This window comes from Hypanus sabinus, chromosome 1 (genome assembly GCF_030144855.1).
Source record: "Hypanus sabinus isolate sHypSab1 chromosome 1, sHypSab1.hap1, whole genome shotgun sequence".
Classification (NCBI taxonomy): domain Eukaryota; kingdom Metazoa; phylum Chordata; class Chondrichthyes; order Myliobatiformes; family Dasyatidae; genus Hypanus; species Hypanus sabinus.
In genome coordinates, this window is record NC_082706.1 from 102,757,162 (window position 1) to 102,774,490 (window position 17,329).

Here is a 17,329-nt window from a genome sequence, read left to right on the forward strand (position 1 = left end):
ACAAGGTAGTTCTTAATAATGCAAGACACTCACTGTCTAGAAAAACAAAAATATAGAAAAATCTTCAACAGTTTTCAACTACTCTACAACAGGGATCCAGCACATTGCAATGTCTTCAAAGAGAATCTACAGTAAATAATTACAAAACCTTTCACCGCATTCTTTATAATTTAAGAACATTACATATAAACTCAATGTCCACTTACACCTGCTCATTAGTGCAAATATCTGATCAGCAACTCAATGCATAAACGCATACAGTCATGGTCAAGAGGTTCAGTTGTTCAGAGCAAAGATCAGGATAGGGAAGAAATGACTTTAATCATGGAAAAATCAAAGATGGGATGGTTTGGAATCTCAGAAACCTCTGATCTTCTGGGATTTTCAAGCACAACAGTCTCTATAAAGTTTACAGAGAATGATGCGAGAAACAAACAAAAAAAAAAATCCAGTGAGCAGCAGTACTGTGTGCAGAAATGTCTTGTTAATGAGAGAGGTCAGAAGAGAATGACAACACCAGTCCAAGCTGACAGTAACTCAAGTAGCCACGTTACCAGAGGTACCTAATAAGAGGCCAGAGTGTACATACTCATTAATCCAGTATCAAACATAAATTGACCATAATGAGAAAATGTAGAAACAAGAGTAGGCAATTTAATTAGGTCATGATAGATCTACTCTGTCTTCATCCACCTGCCTTGGTTACTTGCTCAACTGAAACACTGAATGCAGGGCTAACTCAATTAATAGGCATGCAAGATAGGTTTAACAATATTTTTTTTTGAAATGGAGAAAGCAAGCTGGAACATACTGACTTTGAGCAGTAATCAAAAATGATAGAATTGCATAAATGCTGACAATACTCTGCAGGTCAGAAAGGTCATTAACCTGAAACCTTAACTGTTTCTTTGTCTAGAGATACTCCCTGACCAAATGAGATTTCAATAATTTTCTGCACTTAATGCTTTTTAGCACAATAACTCACACAGTGATGATAATATATCAAGGCAAATATCTAAACTCAAATGAATAGAGAGAAAACATAATCAGGCTTTGATGCAAAATGGGCAAAGGTTTTTATTGTCAAAGTACAGGTTTACAAACCCACCATTAATGCACTTTGGCTTCTTTGCCATATATTCCTTCCACTTCCGTGTACTGTACTGGTTGGCTGGAGGAATCACAGTACTGCTCACTGTACAAGAGAGGTTAAAAAGTGCCCCGACCTGCAGTACAGGTAGAATATTGGAATTAAACTATACACTTGAATCAGTTATCATTTATAATACAGATGTTGAACATGCATGAATAATAAGACCAGTAGTAAATTACCTGCACTCTCTTTTCAATGTGTAGAATCAGGGGAAAGGAAATTAATTTCACTACACAGAAATTAAAGAGACAATAACAATCACTTTACAATTACCACAATGGAAGAGTTTATCACCAGTCACTCTCCTGTGATACAGATACTTAGCAGTCAACGTGGAGTCCATAGGGAAGTGTTAATAGTGGTGAACTTCTTAAAAAAGCAATATGACAGCTTGGACACTAGAAATATTTTTAGAGATGGCAGCAAGCTGTTGCAGGGAAGGGTCTACAAGATAAGAGATTAGCTGAAGAATTGCATATATAACTACATTAATTTCTGTACCAGCACTAACCAATGAATTCAGTGGTTCAAACAAAGAACTGCTCAATAGCAAAACCCAGCAAGAAAATGCAGTATTCTAAAGAAATAGTTTTAGAGTCATTTGTAACTAGCCATTTCCCATAAGAACATCATATTCACTACTGAACATCACAGTTGATCTCCAATTCATCTAATTTACCTACTCCACTGCCCCTCCCCCAACTACTTTCCAAACCCCTCAAATCCTTGAGTTCCAAACTTCCATCAATTTCAGTGTCAAATGATTGAGATTCACTGAACCCCAATAGGTCAATTCTAAGGATATCCCGCTCTAAGTAAAGAAATTTTAACTGGACTAACCCTGCCAGCAAGATCATTCACCATAGTTTTAAATTAATCAAGCTACAGGACATACCACACACATCACCATTGTCTTAACTTTCTTAGGCTACATCCACACTACGCTGGATAAATCCATAACCGAAGCTTTTTCTCTTTGTTTTTACCCTCCGTCCACACTAAAATGGCGTTTTCATCCTCCAAAACCGGAGCTTTTCAGAAACGCTTTCCAGGGTGGGTATTTTTGAAAACGCTGCTCAGGCAGAAGAGTGTGGACAGGGTAACCGAAGACTTCTGAAAACGCTGTCAGACAGCAGCATGCCATTTCATTGTTTTCTTGAACACAACCTAACAATTTCAGAACAGTTGGCAAAGAGACTGAAGCCAGAAGAGTTAGAAATGTACTCACCAAATACTTTGACCCATAGCTTACTGTATAAATAAGTATACTGTACTCACTTTGCCCTGTTTTCTGTCCTTGCTCATATGAAGGTGGTTTACCTATTTATGCAAGTACTTCCCTGACAATAGATGCGTAACAGCCTAAAGTAACATTGTATGGAAATACAAGATAACACTGATGCAAACATGTTTTGTACATTTAACAAGGTGCTTTATTAATGCAACAGAGTTAGTCAGTTTTTCCAATGTTCATCGTCAGCCGGGTCAATTTGTCCATAAACTCCCTGTCGGTTGCTGCCGTACGCTCCAGTATTTTTTTTAGTTTTAAATCCTCCTGCGCGAGAGCCAACAGCTGTCCGTTGTTCTAAGTTTTTCTAGTCTGTAACTACACAAACGCGCACTTTTACGGCGAGATTCGACACCAAACATGTCGCTTGTTTTCGGTAGATCTGTCCTGTGCATGCACAGGAGGAGAAGATTCGCCGAAATCTCTGTTTCAGTGTGGATAGAGATATTTTCAAAAACGCACAGTGTGGACGCCGATCATTTTTACGCAAAACTGGCGTTTTCAAAATTATCCGATCTAGTGTGGATGTAGCCTGAGAGAATCTCATCTTCAATTAGAACAACCCTCATTCCTCTAAACTCTAGTGAGTTTAGTTTAGACCAAGATTATCCCCATCTCTTTATTATTCAACAAACCCTTCAGTCTAGCAAGATCCTGCTGCACTGACACTAAAGCACACTTTTCCATTTACAAGGCCCACGGCAACAAGGTGGCAAGCTACTTAATGTAGTGAGATCTCCGGGATCATTTTGGTAGCAGTAAATATTCCACCTCAGGCCAATGACAATCAAGCTTTAGATGATATGAATAATGGGATCAACATGCATGAAACAGCACACCCTACTGCCTTCACCATAGTTCTGGGAGATTTTAACTAGGCCAGTCTGAAAAAAATCACTAAGCAATTACCATCAACAGATGACTTGCAATACCAGAGGGAACAACACACTGAACCATTGTTACACCACTATTAAGAATGCCTACTGTTCTATTCCACACCCTCACTTTGTGAAGTCTGATTACCTGACTTCTGCTTCGGGAATAGGCAAAGACTGAAGATTGCAGCACCAGTAATGAGGATCAAGAAGGTTTGGACAAGGGAAGCACAGGAGCACCTACAGGACTGCTTTGAATCGGCAGACTGGACTGTATTCAGGGATTCATCTTTGAATCTGGATGAGTGTGCTGCAGTTGTTACCAACTTCATTAAAACCTGTGTGGATGAGTGTTTGCCTACAAAGACTTACTGTACATTCCCAAACCAAAAGCCGTGGATGAACCAGGAGGTACGTCATCTGCTGAAGGCTAAATCTATGGCATTCATGTCTGGCAACCCAGGCTTGTACCAGAAAACCAGGTATGAATTGCGCAGGGCTACTTCAAGGGTGAAGAGACAATTTCAAACAAGGTTGGAGGCAACATCAGATGTATGACAACTCTGGCGGTGTTTGCAAGACATTACCTCCTACAAAACGAAACTCGTTAGCATGAATGGCAGTGATGCTTCACTACCAGATGAACTCAATGTCTTCTATGCACGCTTTGAAAGGGAGAATATAACTACAGCTGTGAAGATCCCTGCTGCATGTGATGACCCTGAGATCTCTGTTTCAGAAGCCGATGTTAGGTTGCCTTTAAAGAGAGTGAACCCTTGCAAGGCAGAAGGTCCTGACAGAGTACCTGGTAAGACTCTGAAAACTTGTGCCAACCAACTGGCAGGAGTATTCAAGGACATTTTCAACCTCTCACTGCTATGGGCAGGAGTTCCCATTTGCTTCAAAAAGGCAACAATTATACCAGTGCCTTAGAAGAATAATGTGAGCTGCTTTAATAACTATTGCCCAGTAGCACTCACATCTACAGCTAGTGATGAAATGCTTTGAGAGGTTGGTCATGATTAGACTGAACTCCTGCCTCAGCAAGGATCTGGACCCACTGTAATTTGCCTATCACCACAATAGGTCAACAGCAGACACAATCTCCATGGCTCTTCACACAGCTTTAGACCACCTGGACAACACCAACACCTATGTCAGGATGCTGTTCATCAACTATAGCTCAGCATTTAATACCATCCTTACCACAATCCTGACTGAGAAGTTGGAAAACCTGGGCCTCCCTACCTTCCTCTGCAATTGGATTCTCAACTGCCTAACTGGACGACCACAATCTGGGAAGATTGGTGATAACATATCCACCTCACTGACAATCAACACTGGTGCAGCTCAGGGGTATGTGCTTAGCCCACTGCTTTACTCTCTATACACATGACTGTGTGGTTAGACATAGCTCAAATACTATGTATAAATTTGCTGATGATACAACCATTGTTGGTAGAATCTCAGATGGTGATGAGAGGGCGTACAGGAGTGAGATATGTCAACTAGTGGAGTGGTGTCATAGCAACAACCTGGCACTCAACGTCAGTAAGATGAAAGAGCTGACTGTGGACTTCAGGAAGGGTAAGACAAAGGAACGCATACTAATCCTCAGAGGGATCAGAAGTGGAGAGAGAGAGCAGTTTCAAGTTCCTGGGAGTCAAGGTCTCTGAGGATCTAACCTGGTCCCAACATATTGATGCAGTTATAAAGAAGGCAAGACAGTGGCTATACTTCACAGGAGCTTGAAGAGATTTAGCATGTCAACAAATGCACTCAAAACTTCTATAGATGTACCATGGAGAGCATTCTGACTGGCTGCATCACTGTCTGGAATGGGGGGACTACTGCACAGGACCGAAAGAAGCTGCAGAGGGTTGTAAATTTAGTAGGCTCTATCTTGGGTACTAGCCTACAAAACACCCAGAATACCTTCAAGGAGTGGTGTCTCAGAAAGGCCACATCCATTATTAAGGACCTCTAGCACCCAGGGCATGCCCTTCCTCACTGTTGCCATCAGGTAGAAGGTACAGAAGCCTGAAGTCACACACTCAGTGATTCAGGAACAGCATCTTCCCCTCTGCCATCCAATTCCTAAATGGACATTGAACCCTTGGACACAACCTCACTTCTTTAATATGCAGTATTTCTGATTTTTGTATGATTTTTAAACTATTCAATATACATATACTGTAATTTATTTATTTATTATTATTGTTATTTTATTTTGTTTTTTTCCCTTCTATATTATGTGTTGCATTGAACTGCTGCTGCTAAGTTAACAAATTTAAGGACACATGCCGGTGATAATAAACCTGATTCTGATTCTGAGAGATATAGTAATTGATGAGAAGGATACTTGTCCCCAAGATAGCCTGTACATACCATGCCTTGTAAAGAAGCAAGCTGGTTCAGCAGGAGCTTTGATTTGACTTGGATGTCACTGTGTAATAAACTGCTGTAGAATTTAATCAAGGTTCTCAACACATTATCAACAATGACATATTTATCATTAACACAGAGGATATCTACTTAACAATCATAATCACCAAAACTTCAAGAACCTATTAAAAAGTGATAACAGACACCAAGCACCCTTTGTATATTCTACATAGGCTGAAAGTTAAGTAATTTATTGAAATCTGAGAAGTATTCATACAGTCTATTTTAAATTTTAATTTCTATTAAAATTATTGTACAACAATTTCTACTTTATGATCTTATTTTCTTCTCCAGAGAACTGCCGAGCCTCTTACAGAATAAACAAATATTGTGGATTCTGCAAGATACAGTTTCAGATACAAATTCATGTTTATTCCGTTTGTCTTGCTGTGGATACAAAGTATTTATGGAACTACCCTCAATTCCAATTTCTAAAAGCAAGATCAATGATACAATCCTACTCAGGATGAATTGTTCCATAAAAACGCTTTGAATACATACATCTCAGTGCTTGTAGACATATCATAGCCTAGGTTAATTATTCATAGCTAAATCTGTCAATTGATAATGGAAATTTAAAAAAACCTCAAAAGTTAAAAGGAAAAACCATTGTTCACAAACTAGAAAAATTAGCAAATGGTTTATGAGACAAAAGGAAAAATACGGAGTATACTTCATAACACTGTCATTTAATTCAAGAAACAAAAAAAACATTAAACAACTGAATTGAATACTACAGTGCCATTCCCTATATTTCCGCAGTTTCTGTAAGGATTGCCAGGATCCTGAAGAAATCCCGAATACCACCCACAAACCTATAGAGAAGCTCAAGTCATGGCTTATGCGGGTCAAAGATGACCTGGGATTCAGGTTGGCTGGAGTTTTACAAGATTCCCTGTGAATGTCGGCTAAATGATCTGCATAGGACAAACCCAAATCTAGGAGCATAGGAGGTGTATCTGTTTGGGTTACCTGGAGAAATTGGCTTTAGAAGAATATTGCATTCGTAATTACCATCAGATTGGCTCTGACAGCACAACATTACTGTGCTGTGCCGATGGCTTTTGGGACTGCCTGATAAAGGAAGCCATTGAAATAAAACTAGAGGAAAAGAATTTTAACAAAGGAGAAGGCCTCACTCTAAATAAGAACTGGAACTCAAATGTAAACAAGATGGGAGAGTGGTAACCTGATTGGATGAGGACTAACCATTCAGGAGGGATGGACTACAGGGGTACATATACCACCGGACTTGACATGCCAAGGCATCATCCCCAATGAAGATGGTGGAATTTGTCATTGAAAAGTTGGCTATAATCAATACCTGTACCAAGCTGGAAGCCCAAGGATAGTGTAATCTTGCTTTAACTAAAAACTAGCCACAAAGGAAGCCAGGAGGAGGAAATGAAGAGAACAAGTTTGTATATATTCATTCATTATCACTGAAGAAACCACAAAAAACAGTATCTATACATCAGTTAAATCCGCAAAAAGATGAGCTGGCTTCAAAGAACAGCCTCAATTTCTAAATATGTTTACATTGTTTACTGTTCAGTTGAAACTTAGTTAATATTTGTAATTTGAGGAATAAAGAAAAACTAATCAGTCCTGAATTTCATAAGTGGTTGCAATAACTTGACTATATCCTTATCTTAAGCAATAATCGGACGATTTTTAAGTTCACCCGACTCTCCAACAAAACCACCTTCTTTCTAGTAATAAAGTTGTTAACTAAACCAAAAATACAAGTAAAACAGCATTTTACTTGTAGCAGATATGAACTAATTTTTAAGTGAATAGAATGTTTACATGATTACCATGTAAAATATGTGCTGGTTGCTATTTCCAGGTGGAGTTTGATGTGGGGAATAAGTTAGAGTATAAGAACATGTAACATATCTTGATGATGAAAATTGAAGAGCTTCCCAGAGAACAGAAAGAATGGGATTTTCAAGCTCACAATTATTTATAACTATGGACAGGAACCATATGGCCAAACAGAAGAGTCTTGAAATACAGACATCTTGGTCAAACTCCATATAGCAGTAACTGCATCCCATTCTAGATACAGCACCCCAGGAAGGATGAATTGCCTCTGGGAGACGATATAGTGCATATACACTAAAATAATACAAACTGACTAAACTGTGCTAACAGATTGTTAGAGATTGCTTTGTAAGCCTTTGTTTGAAGCATAGATAATTTAATCACAGTCATGGAATGTGATCGATTCAACAGGAGCAACACAAGACTTCAGAACAAGGCACCTGGACCTTAAAATTAGATTTACATCTTTCAGAAGTAGAATTAAGACCCAGTTTCATTAAAGGTAAAGACTTTTGACCTATGGGGCCGTGGCTAGCACGCACCAACTAAAATAGTCAAGACTTAGATTGATAGACCTCCATTTTACTTCAGTGAATCAAGAAATGTGAAGTACAATAGGTAACTGAGGTTTAAGCATCAATCACTGAAGAACTAATAGTAGGTTTGAGTGGTCAACTGCTCCAATGCTATACCTGCATTCAGAAGACTCTTAAATTAAACTACACTGGTAAATCAATCCTTTGCAGTAAAACAAGGCAAAAAAAATTATTGTACTTCAAAAAATCAGGAGAGTGACACTGAAAAAATACAATTCATAGTTAACTTGGGAAAAGAATAGACTATGAATAAAAAGTTGGTGAAATCATGTAAGTTGCAAACAAGGATACAATTCAAACTCAATCCCAGACACAAAGCAAGATGGAAGGTCCGCTAGCGCCACCAACTGCACAAACTCCAACACTGGCTTATAGTAATGGAAAACCTGGAAAATAAATGAAATACAAACATTTACAAGGCAGTCTCAACAAGGATGTATAAACAAAATACTTTAATTAGAAGGAATACTCATACGCAAACACTATTTTTAAAAAATGTAAACTATTTATACAGCAGTTAGTTAGTTTCACATCCATGAAGTTTCACATCGTGTCAATGCTTACATGGCTGCTTTTCAACAAATTAAATCAAAATTACTTTGTTATATTACAAAGCTTGACTGAATTAGGAAATGTTATTTTACAGAGAAACAATGTGCAGCAAATAATTCATAAGAAAATCATAATTGAATTCATACTTTCCTGTGTCATTATATAAATGGCATCAAACAATTGCTTACGTTTCAGTGATATGCTGGCGAATAAACTGTTATTTTTCTGAGATAAACATAGAAATCATTACTGCTACACATGAATGTGGCCATCATGAGCAAGCTCCATATGACAAGAGAAGTTTGTGCCACACATTGATGTCTTGATCTGACCCTCCATGTTAAAAGGAATACTTAAGCAGAGAGATAACTAAGGGTACTGAATAAATCTCCTGTAAATATATACTGAAATGGGATGTAAAAGTCTTCAGAACAGAAAATCACTGTAACTCAGTGGATGTGGTTGATACAAACACAAATTATAATTAGTGAACAATAATTAAAAAAAGGAATGTGTTTTGCCTGGGAAATTTTGGCAATCAGAGTGAGTACGTTGTACTTAGAAATGCTAAACACTGGTCAGAACTGGCTGACCTGTATAAATTCATCAGAGCATGCAGTTAAGAATAATTACAATAGATTGCTGGGTAGTTGTGATGTCCATTACAAGCTCACAGTGAAATACAAGTTCACCTCTCTTGTTGTATTCGATGCTCTAGAAGTTATGGTTGAACAGGAGCTTATTAAATGACACCACGAGTTTTGAGTGCAGGCTCTCAAGCAGAACCCAGGAAACTTGACTTCTGACGCAAACTATGAAAAAGAAAAAGTGTTATATACAGAAAGTGTTCTTTGGTTTCACACCAAGCAACCCCTACAAAATTTACACACTCACTTAAGTATTCTGCTGTGAAAAGCAGAGGCCCGGTACAGTTCCTAGAGGAGAATTACTTTTCACATCCAGTTCAGCACTGTACTGTCCCTTTATTTCTAGTCTCCATGGCTTATCAACTGTTAAAGCATATCATAAAGCCACCCCAGGATTTTGCTTTCGATTCTGTTCCTTTTTTTTGCAGTCCCTTTATGGGTTTTCTTTATCTGGGTTTATCCTGGAAACCAAAAATATAAGCTGGTTATGTACTCATTACACTGGCCTACCAGTGATAAACCTACTGGATGCACATAAGATACAACATTTCCCTGCTTCTGAAAGTGATTCTTTACTGATTAAATAAAAATGTGTACCGACTTAAAACTCAGGAAAATAAATAAAAACTTCTCTCTTCCCTAGTGGGTTTAGGAAAGAAACAATTTATGGCAAGTTGATTGCACTTTCCAAGCATACAGAATATAATATCCCCTGTTACACCCGTGGCCCCCTCTTTTTTGAGAATCGCAAGATCACTATTGAGTCAGTTCAGGAGACCCAAGAAATGAGAGAAAGACATGCAGAATCCACAAAGAATTTGGAATGTGTCCTGGCCTCCGAAAGGCGGAACCACTGATACCAGCTATTGTCTCTTGGAGAGGGAATTGTGTATTGAATCCGGTACGATGCATCGAAGCCCCCAGGCAATGAACCGAGGGGGAGGTTGGTGGAGGGATTGCATCATCCCAACCTGATTGACATCTGAGACCCTGTGAGTCAGGATAAAAGAGGGTCTGTGGGAACAGCCCCTCAGACGCACCAGAAGAAATGCTAGCAATCCCATAATAGTGAAAGCCGGTGGGAAGGCCACGTGCGTCCGTTTCCATTTGCCCTGGAATCAGTGGTCCTTTACCACGGAAGAACGGTTTTTAGCTAACAACGGGGAAATCAACTCCCAACGGCTCTCGAAGGATTGACATCATAAAAGGAATGGGCAAGTTTTAACCCGTCTTTCTCTCCAACCAAAAAGCTGCAGCTTGAATGAACTAAGTGACTGTTATATTTCCATCAGACAATACATTACCCCCTAGACAACGATAGAGCTATTCCTTATTGATTATTATTATACCCCCGCTTTTAGATTTAGTATTGATGACATATATTATCTGTATGTTTGCATTGATATTATTTTTGTGTATTTTTATCAATAAATACCGTTAAAAAAAGTACCATCAGACTTCAACAGACCCCTCTATCTTTGCTGGTAAGTGACCCAGTTATGGGGTACGTAACACCCCAAAATAAGCTGAAAACACTTGAAGTACACAACAGCTAAGTGGAGAAGGAAGCATAGCTAACTTTTTATATCAATGATCTTTCACTATCAAAGTTAAAACTTAAAGCTTAAGTGGCCGAGAAATGGGAGACAAGCAGAAGGAAGGTCTAGAACACTGCAGCCAGGAGGGATTGATTGGCAAAAGTGGCACAGGTACGCTTTGTCAGAGAGCGGTAAACATATGGCTAGTGGTGCTGAAAATAGGACATGAGCAATAAACACTTAAATGCCAGAAGAGGAAAAGTTAAAAATACTAAAAATTTCAGATAAAAATACAGGATATTTCACCACCTCCAATTTACATCCCTTTCAGATTATATTTCCACTTTCAAATTTCCACACCTGCAGTATTTTCCTTTGAATAAAAGAATCTCTATCAGAATACAGGCAGTACCCAAATTACAAACAGGTTCCACTTTTTTTTAAACAGACATCTATAAATGAGAAAAATAAACAAAATTAAAAAAACTGTTAACCTCACCTCCACAGTATTGTAATGAATGGCATCAAAAGCACACAAGACTGAGAAGGAAGAACAATTATTTAAAGTGTAGAGGGTGAGGAAATTAATTCTGCATTTATAGGAATGATTGTATGTGCACCAGCTGGACTTTTCTTATGGAAGCTCACATGTATGTTGGGGTGTCCATTGATCATAAGTACGTAACCAGGGGATGGCATGCATTCTCTGCTACATAAAAATACAGGAACAGAGTTATACCTTTCGCTCCTGGATGCGTACTTTTCCTCTCCATAACACCAAGGGATCGATCATATTCTCTAACTTCTCTGGATCTACAACAGTTGCACCCAGGAACTCTGCAATTTTCTGCCAACTGCAAAGAGACAAATTGTGTTAAACCCTTGGAGATGGAAGTAATAAACTGCAGCTTAATATGCCAACCACAATTTTTTAGTCACATGGAGAACAGGGCAAAAGAACAGAGCTTTGACACCCCCCCCCCCCCCACACCCTCCCGACCATGCTTCCCATGCTTAATACTTACTCTCTTCCCTTCTTCATTTGGATGCTTATTTAGTTCCCTTTTAAATTCTGCTCTTTGCTGCAACTACACTAATGTGAGGAAGTTCCAAATTCTCCTCAGTTTCTGGGTAAAAAAAATTCTCTCAAATCCACTTAAATCAATGGCCTCTAGCTTTGCTCTTCTCCAGTTGTGAAAACACACACTGTGTCTCAAAACCTTTCATAATTTTACATCCATTTGGCCATCCCTCAACATTTGCATGCACGAGAACAGAGACTGAACCTGTTAATTTTTCATGAAGATAACTTGGCTGTTCTGATCATATCCTTCCTAATGTTTTTCTTTCTGTAAGTATAGTTTATGCAACAATTTGTCTTTTGGAACTCCTGCCGAAGGGTTCTGGCCCGAAATGTCGACTGCACTTTTTTTCTCCATAGATGCTGCCTGGCCTGCTGAGTTCCTCAAGCATTTTGCGTGTGTTGCTCAGATTTCCTGCACCTGCAGATTTTCTCTTGTTTGTGATTTGTCCACTTAAAACTGTGTGTTTGCTCAAGCTACCTACCATTTGCCATCCTTTGTACTGATGGTAATTTCTGCTGAATGCCACTCCTTCAGGTGCTTAAATGCACCCACAACAGGCAGCCAGTCTTTCAGCCTTGGAATATCACTACCAGAGACGAGCAAGACTATATCCAATAACATCTTGCCTGTCAACAGAAAGTAAAGCACAACAAATGTCAGGCTCAATTCAAAACATAAAAGACCAACAGTTCTATGCTAAATTCATATTTGTCACTTCAACAGGCACACCTTATGAAACAACTGTGACCGTATCATTAAAAAAAACTAAAAACAATCCTTTGTTCAAATAAACTAGTTTACTTGGGACTCAAAAATAGCAGTTTAATCTCCCTATGGGCAAATATACCATGTTAAACGTTTACAGACGATTGTCTTAGAATATGGCTGGACTATTGTGGTCAATTCCGGGCAAAACATTTCAGCAATAACCTTGGTGAGGAAACCGAGGAACCTTACTTGAAATATACCAGGGCTGCTTTTCAGTGCAATAGTAAGACTGGAGAAGTTAGATTTACTTACAAAGAAGGATGAGAGAATTTTAAAATAAAATGTCAATTCTGATGTTATCAAATCAGTGTTTCCAGCATCTTCTGCTTTTTATTTCAGATTTTTAGCATCTGCAGTTTTAAAGATTTTAATAAATTTAATGTATTCAAAGTTATGAAGAATTTGATCACTAACCATTTCCTTTGTCAGAAGCTTCAATAATCTGAGTTTACAAATTTTTTGACGATTGGCAAAATCGAGAGATAAAAAGATGAACATGAAGTCTGTTTACACAATGAATTGTGGGATCTGGGATATGCAGAAGAAACAGATTTAATAGGAATTTTCAAAATTAAATGCTGCTAAATTTTTGAAAAGAAACATTGCGGAGTTGCTGGGGCAACGATTATGGGGCTAGTTGAAAAACTCTTTCAAGCTGTTGGCACAAGTAGCCTCTTTCCACATTTTGTCAATTGATTGCTAACAACATTGGAGATGTGGCAGAGATCAGGAATCCAGCATCTTGCACTGCACTCTCTCTGTAGGTGTTACACTTTATTCTTCATTGTTATAGCTTTACTTTGCTCTAATCAGTGCATTGCATAATTATTTGATCTGTATGAACAGTATTCAGACAAGGTTTCATTGTATCTCAGCACATGTGATAACAATAAATCACTTACAATTCCATGAAACTGCTTGCAGGTGAACACACTCAGGTGTAATCCCTGACCGGTCTACTACTCAGTTAACAATGCCCTCAGCAGTGAAAATTAATTATCTATAATTAACGTCCAGAATATCTGATAGGAACGGGCAGTACCTCCTCAAGATTTCTGAGATCTGCTATCCTCCGTTCTATGATGCAATATGCTAATACTCCAATCTCCCTCTTATCTTTGCTACTCCTAAAATGAAGAATATGGCCTTAACATTAGCACTCCAAAATAAAACATCTGCATGCTTGCTGATGTCTATGAATTTTTAATGCATCATCAAAACACTGTGCTGACAGATTAGCCCACATTCTTACAAAAGATAAATACTGGCAAATTTAAATTGTTTTGCAGCCCTTTAGGTTGCACATCTCACCAAACTCAGAAAAAGCCTTAATTATATAAGATGAAAATTAAAATCTGAAATAAAATCAGAAAATGCTGGAAGCACTCTACAGATGGGGCATCTGTAAAATCAATTAATTTGAATATTAAAACATCTCAAGGTTGCAACTCAAGTGTTCTCATTGAAGATGTTTGGAGAGTTACCAGGAGGGGGAAGCTGATCAGCAAGTCGATGTAGACCCTCAGCTGCCTCTTCAAATAACCTAAAAAATAAAACACATCAATAGATATTTTTCATAATTTCAAATGATCATTATTACCTTCATTTGCAAAACAAAGCACATAAAAACTCTGCTTTGTAATGGAACAAGCTAGGTGATCTTGTAGTGCAGTTAGAGATTGATGATGTTGACATCACTGAGTCGAGACTGAAAGAAGACCATAGTTGGGAGCTTAACATCAAAGCCTACACATTTTAGTGAAAGGACAGGCAGGTAGGCAGAGGGGTGCAGTGGCTCTGTTGGTAAAACTTGAAATCAAATCCTTGGAAAGAGGAAGCACAGGATCAGAAGGTGTAGAATCCTTGTGGATAGTTAAGAAACAGCAAAGGTACAAAAACCCTGATGGGAGTTACATACAGGCCTCAGAACAAGAGACAGAACCTGGGATATAAATTAGAATGGGAGTTAGAAAAGGCATGGAAAAAGGGCAATGTTACAATAGTCATTGAAGATTTCAATATGCATGTAAATTAGGAAAATCAGATTGGTGCTGGATCCCAAGAGAGGGAATTTATAGAATGACTACAAAATGGCTTTTTAGAGCAGCTTGTGTTTAAACCCACTAGAGGTACAGCAATTCTGGATTGTGTGTTGTGTAAGGAACCAAATTTGGCTAGGGAACTTAAGGTAAAAGAATCTTAGGAGACAGTGATCAAATTAATACAGCATTCATCCTGCAGCTTGAGAGGAGAAGATGAAGTTAAATGTACCAGTATTACAGGGGAGTAAAGGGAATTACAAAGACATGAGCTAGGAGCTGGCCAAAGCTGAATCGGCAGAACAGCAATGGTTGGAATTTCTGTGGAAAATTCAGAAGGTATAGTATAGATATAAAGTATATACAGACATAAAGTATTCTAAAGGCGATTGTGATTGACAAGGGAAGTCAAAGACAGGATAAAGCAAAAGAGAGGACATGTAAAAAAAAAATTTAGTGGGAAGGTAGAGAATGGGAAAACTTTTAAAAACCAACAAAAAAAGCCATAAGAAGAGAAAAGATAAATATGAAGCTAAGTTAGCCAATAATATTAAGGACAATATCAAATGTTTTTTTCAGATATATGTACAACGAGTAAGAGAGGTGAGAGTAGTTATTGGACCACTGGAAAATGACACTGGAGAGGTAGAGATGGGTGGCCAAAGAAATGGCAGACTACTGTAATAAGTATTTTGCGTCAGTCTGCACTGGAAGACATAAGCAGTACACCAGAAATTCAAGACTGTCAGGGGCAAAAGGGAATCTAGCTGCTATTACTAAGAAGGTGCTTAGGAAGCTGAAAGGTCTGAAGGTAGATAAGTTACCTGGAGCAGATGGACTACACCCTGGGATTCTGAAAGAGGTAGCTGAAGAAATCGTGGAGGCTTCAGTAATAATCTTTCAATAATCACTAGATTTTGAAAGGTACCAGAGGACTGGCAAATTGCAAATGTCTCTCCATTCTTCAAGAAGGAAGGGAGGCAGAAGAAAGGTGATTATAGGACAGTTAGCTTGACTTCAATGGTTGGGAAGATGTTGGAGTCCATTATTAAGGATAATGTTTTGGGGTACTTGGAGGTGCATGATAAAGTAGATCAAAGTCGGCATGGTTTCCTTGAGGAGAAATCCGGCCTGACAAATCTGTTGGAATTTTTTGAGGAAATAAAAACAGGATGGACAAAGGAGAATCAGTGGATAAACGAGTGAGAATCTGCAGATGCTGGAAATTCAAGCAACACACATAAAATGTTGGAGGAACTCAGCAGGCCAGGCAACATCTATGGAAAAGAGTACAGTCAATGTTTCGAGCCAAGACCCTTCAGCAGGACTGGAGAAAAAAGATGAGTAGATTCAGTCAGTGGATGTTGTTTACTTGGATTTTGAGAAAGACTTTGACAAGGTGTTGCACATGAAGCTGCTTAACAAGAGTCCATGGCATTACAGAAAAAATACTAGCATAGATAGAAGACTGGCCGACTGGCGGAAGGCAAAGAATTGGAATAAAGGGGCCCTATTCTGGTTGGCTGCTGGTGACTAGTGGTGTTCCACAGGGGTGGGTATTGGAACAGCTTCTTTTCACATTATATGTCAACAATTTGAATAATGGAATGGATGGCTTTGTGTCAAGTTTGCAGATGAAACAAAGATAGGTAAAGGGGCAGGTAGTGTTGCAGAAGCAGGAAATCTGACTTGAACTTTGACAGATTGTGAGAATCAGCAAATAAGTTGCAAATGTAATATAGTGTAGGGAAGTATACGGTCATGCACTTCACTAAGAGTAAAGGCACTGACTATTTTCTAAATGGGGAGAAAATTCAAAAAGCAGAGGTGCAAAGGGACTGGAGTCCTGGTACAGGATTCCCTAAAGGGTAACCTGCAAGTCGAGTCAATGGTCAGGAAAGCAAATGCAATGTTAGCATTCATCTTGAGAAGACCAGAATACAAGAACAAGGATGTAATGTTGAGGCATTATAACGCACTGGCCAAACTGCACCTGGAGTATCGTGAGCAGTTTTTGGCCCTTATCTAAGAAAGGATGTGCTGGCATTGCAGAGGGTTCATAGGAGGTTCACGAGAATAATTGCAGGAATGAAAGAGTTAATGTATGAGAGGCTTTTGATAGCCCTGGGCCTGTACTCTCTGGAGTTTAGAAGAATCAGGGGGAATCTCAATGAAACCTATCAACTACTGAAATGCCCAGAGTTAATGCAGAGAGGATGTTTTCTACAGTGGATGAGTCTAGAACCAGTGGGCACGGCTTCGGAAAAGAGTGATGTCCATTTAGAACAGAAATGAGGTAGAATTTCTTGAGGCAGAAGGTGCTGAGTCTGTGGAATTTATTGCTATGGATAGCTATGGAGACCAAGTCATGAGTGTACTTGAAGTGGAAGTTGATAAGTTTACTCAGGACGTCAAAGGTTATGAAGAGAAGGCAGCAGAATGGGGCTGAGAGGGATAATCAATCCACCATGCTGGAATGGAGGAGCAGACTTGATCTGAATGGCCTACTTCTGCTC

At 38.8% G+C, this 17,329-nt stretch overlaps 1 protein-coding gene across 2 annotated transcripts in view; it reads right to left on the reverse strand.

Moving 5' to 3' along the window:
* mtbp (MDM2 binding protein) overlaps positions 1–17,329 on the reverse strand; it is a 101,281-nt gene that overhangs the window by 46,871 nt on the left and 37,081 nt on the right. The window contains exons 5-11 of one of the 2 annotated variants that reach the window (XM_059973099.1): positions 14,259–14,317; positions 12,488–12,632; positions 11,661–11,775; positions 9,429–9,548; positions 8,476–8,570; positions 5,705–5,774; positions 1,109–1,226 (exon numbers count right to left, since the gene is read on the reverse strand). In XM_059973099.1, the coding sequence (XP_059829082.1) occupies positions 1,109–1,226; positions 5,705–5,774; positions 8,476–8,570; positions 9,429–9,548; positions 11,661–11,775; positions 12,488–12,632; positions 14,259–14,317 (722 nt within the window). Of the gene's footprint in view, positions 1–1,108; positions 1,227–5,704; positions 5,778–8,475; positions 8,571–9,428; positions 9,549–11,660; positions 11,776–12,487; positions 12,633–14,258; positions 14,318–17,329 lie in introns of both variants that reach the window. The other variant, XM_059973088.1, reaches the window with a different exon arrangement.